The sequence below is a fragment of the Myotis davidii genome, unplaced genomic scaffold (assembly GCF_000327345.1).
Source record: "Myotis davidii unplaced genomic scaffold, ASM32734v1 scaffold1277, whole genome shotgun sequence".
NCBI lineage: Eukaryota > Metazoa > Chordata > Mammalia > Chiroptera > Vespertilionidae > Myotis > Myotis davidii.
Window position 1 is genome coordinate 3,053,242 of NW_006290682.1, and position 2,691 is coordinate 3,055,932.

A 2,691-nucleotide genomic window follows, 5' to 3' on the forward strand; every position below is an offset into this window, starting at 1 on the left:
GAAGGCCTGCTGCCTCGTCTGCACCACGTCGGGCATCACGGCGTCAATCAGGGACAGGGATTCTATGGGGCGGCCATCGAATACCGTGCCATCCTGGGGGAAGGTAGGGGACGGCCGTCAGCCCCGAAGCTCCTGGCACTGGGCTGTGGGCACCGCAGGCAGGTAGGTGCGGGCAGAGGCGAGGAGGGGCAGGAGCTGCCTAGGGCATAGCGGTGGGCAGAGTGTGTGTGTGGGGGTGAGCCTGGGTGCAGGACAGGGTGTAATGCTGTCCTCAGTGGGGGACCCAATGTTTGGTAAATACTACACTGAACTGGGGCACTACCGTATTTCACGCAAAAGGTGCTCTGCTGTATCTGAGGCACTACTGTATTTCATGTAAAACGTGCTCTATGTAGCTGAGGCACTACCGTATATCATGTAAAAGATGCACTATTTGCCCTAGCCAGTTTGGCACAGTGGATAGAGTGTCGGCCTGCGGACTGAAAGGTCCCGGGTTCGATTACGGCCAAGGGCACATGCCCGGGCTGCGGGCTTGGTCCCCAGTAGGGGCCGTGCAGAAGGCAGCCAATCAATGACTCTCTCATCATTGATGTTTCTATCTCTTCCTCCCTCTCTTAAATCAATAAATATATTTTTTTAAAAAAAATGCTCTATTGTTATCTGGGGCACTGCTGTATTTCATGTAAAAGGTGCTCTATTGTTATCTGGGGCACTGCTGTATTTCATGTAAAAGGTGCTCTATTGTTATCTGAGGCACTACCGAAAAGATGCTCTATTGGTATCTGGGGCACTACCGTATTTCATGTAAAAGATGCTGTATTGGTATCTGGGGCACTACCATATTTCATGTAAAAGACGCTCTACTGTATGAGGCACTACTGTATTTCATGTAAAACACGCTCTTATTATCTGGGGCACTACTGTATTTCATGTAAAAGGTGCTCTATGTATCTTGAGGCACTACCGTATATCATGTAAAAGATGCTCTATTGGTATCTGGGACACTACAGTATTTCATGTAAAAGATGCTCTACCACTGTATCTGGGGCACTACCGTATTTCATATAAAAAATGCTTTACTGTATCCGAGGCACTACCGTATCTCATATAAAAGATGCTCTCCCAGATCCAATGATTCTCAATGATGGAGCGGTGCCCGCTCAAGGGACTTGGGCTACACCTGGCCACCTTTTTGGTTGTCAAAGTGGGACAGAAACGGTGGAGACCCGGGAGCTGCTCCACGCTCTGCAGTGCACAGGATGCCCCCTCCCAGGAATGACCGACCCCAAATACCCAGCGCCCCAGGCTGAGAAAGCTGCGAGGACAGGTGTGGGAGTCCTGCCAGTAACTACCTGCAACTTGGAGAACGTGTCTGCAGGAACCTCGGCCCAATCGGCCTCCTGCGCCAGGAGGACCTCACTCCGAGACCATCCGCCTATCGACTGGGTGAACTGCCTATCGGCGGCCTGTGAAATGCCTCCGTGCCCAGTGGTGGCTCAGTAGGTTGGAGCATCGTCCCGTACCCCAAAAGGTCGTGGTTTGACTCCTGTTTCAGGGCACATACCATCGGAGGCAACCGCTGGATGTTTCTCTCACATTGTTGTTTCTCTTTCTCTCCCTTCCTCTCTCTCACATCAATAAACACATCTCCAGGTGAGGATTAAGAAAAGAAACGTCGCCTGGCTGGTTTGGCTCAGTGGACAGAGCGCTGCCTGTGGACTGAAGGGTTTGATTCCAGTCAAGAGCGCATGTCTGGGTTGCGGGCTCCATCCCCAGAGTGGGGTGTGCCGGAGGCAGCCGATCGATGATTCTCTCTCATCATGGATGTTTCTGTCTCTATCTCCCTCTCCCTCCCTCTCTCGCATCAATAAAAATATATTTAACAAAAAAATCGTATAAAATTGGCCCAATTATGCAGTGAGGCCAACCCAAAAAGAGGAGGGAATACGAGCAAACTGACACCATTTTACTTTGTCATTATGGTCACCTTCTCCCACCAGCTCTCTGGTGAGCACTGTCACCAGTCCGGCACCTGAGTAGGACAGCCATCTCTGTCCTTCCCCGATTCTCTGACTGCACGTGTCAGGGTCACTCGCAGGAGACTCTACAGAACATCTCCAGGGCCCTGGGAAACCGGCCGCTCAGAGAGAGCGGGGAGGGACGCCCCTTCTGTGCTCGGCAAGGTGCACGCCTGCCCCGAGGGGGGACATGGGGGAAGGTCAGCTGTGTTTTCAGAGGGGGGAGCGCACGTGACATCACGGTGCTCGGTCAGCAGCCAGCCAGCCGCATGTGCATGTGGAAACCATGACGCTTAGTAGCCAGCCATCCACGTGTGCATGTGGAAACCATGACACGCAGTAGCTGGCCCTCTGTGTGTGCATGTGGAGACCATGACGCGCAGTAGCCGGCCATCCACGTGTGCATGTGGAAACCATGACGCGCAGTAGCCGGCCATCCGCGTGTGCATGTGGAGACCATGACGCGCAGTAGGCGGCCATCCGCGTGTGCACGTGGAAACCATGACGCGCAGTAGGCGGCCATCCGCGTGTGCATGTGGAGACCATGACGCGCAGTAGCCGGCCATCCGCGTGTGCGTGTGGAAAACACGTGGGTGCACGGGGCCTGGACAGCTCGCTCCGTGTGTGCCCAGGCCCGCCGTCCCTGCAGCCTGTAGTGAAGCCACCACACTCT

General features: G+C 54.0%; 1 protein-coding gene across 1 annotated transcript in view; it reads right to left on the bottom strand.

Annotated features, from left to right (window-relative positions):
- Nucleotides 1-2,691, bottom strand: part of TBL1X (transducin (beta)-like 1X-linked) — a 29,398-nt gene that overhangs the window by 17,337 nt on the left and 9,370 nt on the right. Inside the window, exon 4 of the mRNA XM_015563961.1 lies at nt 1-93. Within this exon, the coding sequence (XP_015419447.1) occupies nt 1-93 (93 nt within the window). The remainder of the gene's footprint in view (nt 94-2,691) is intronic.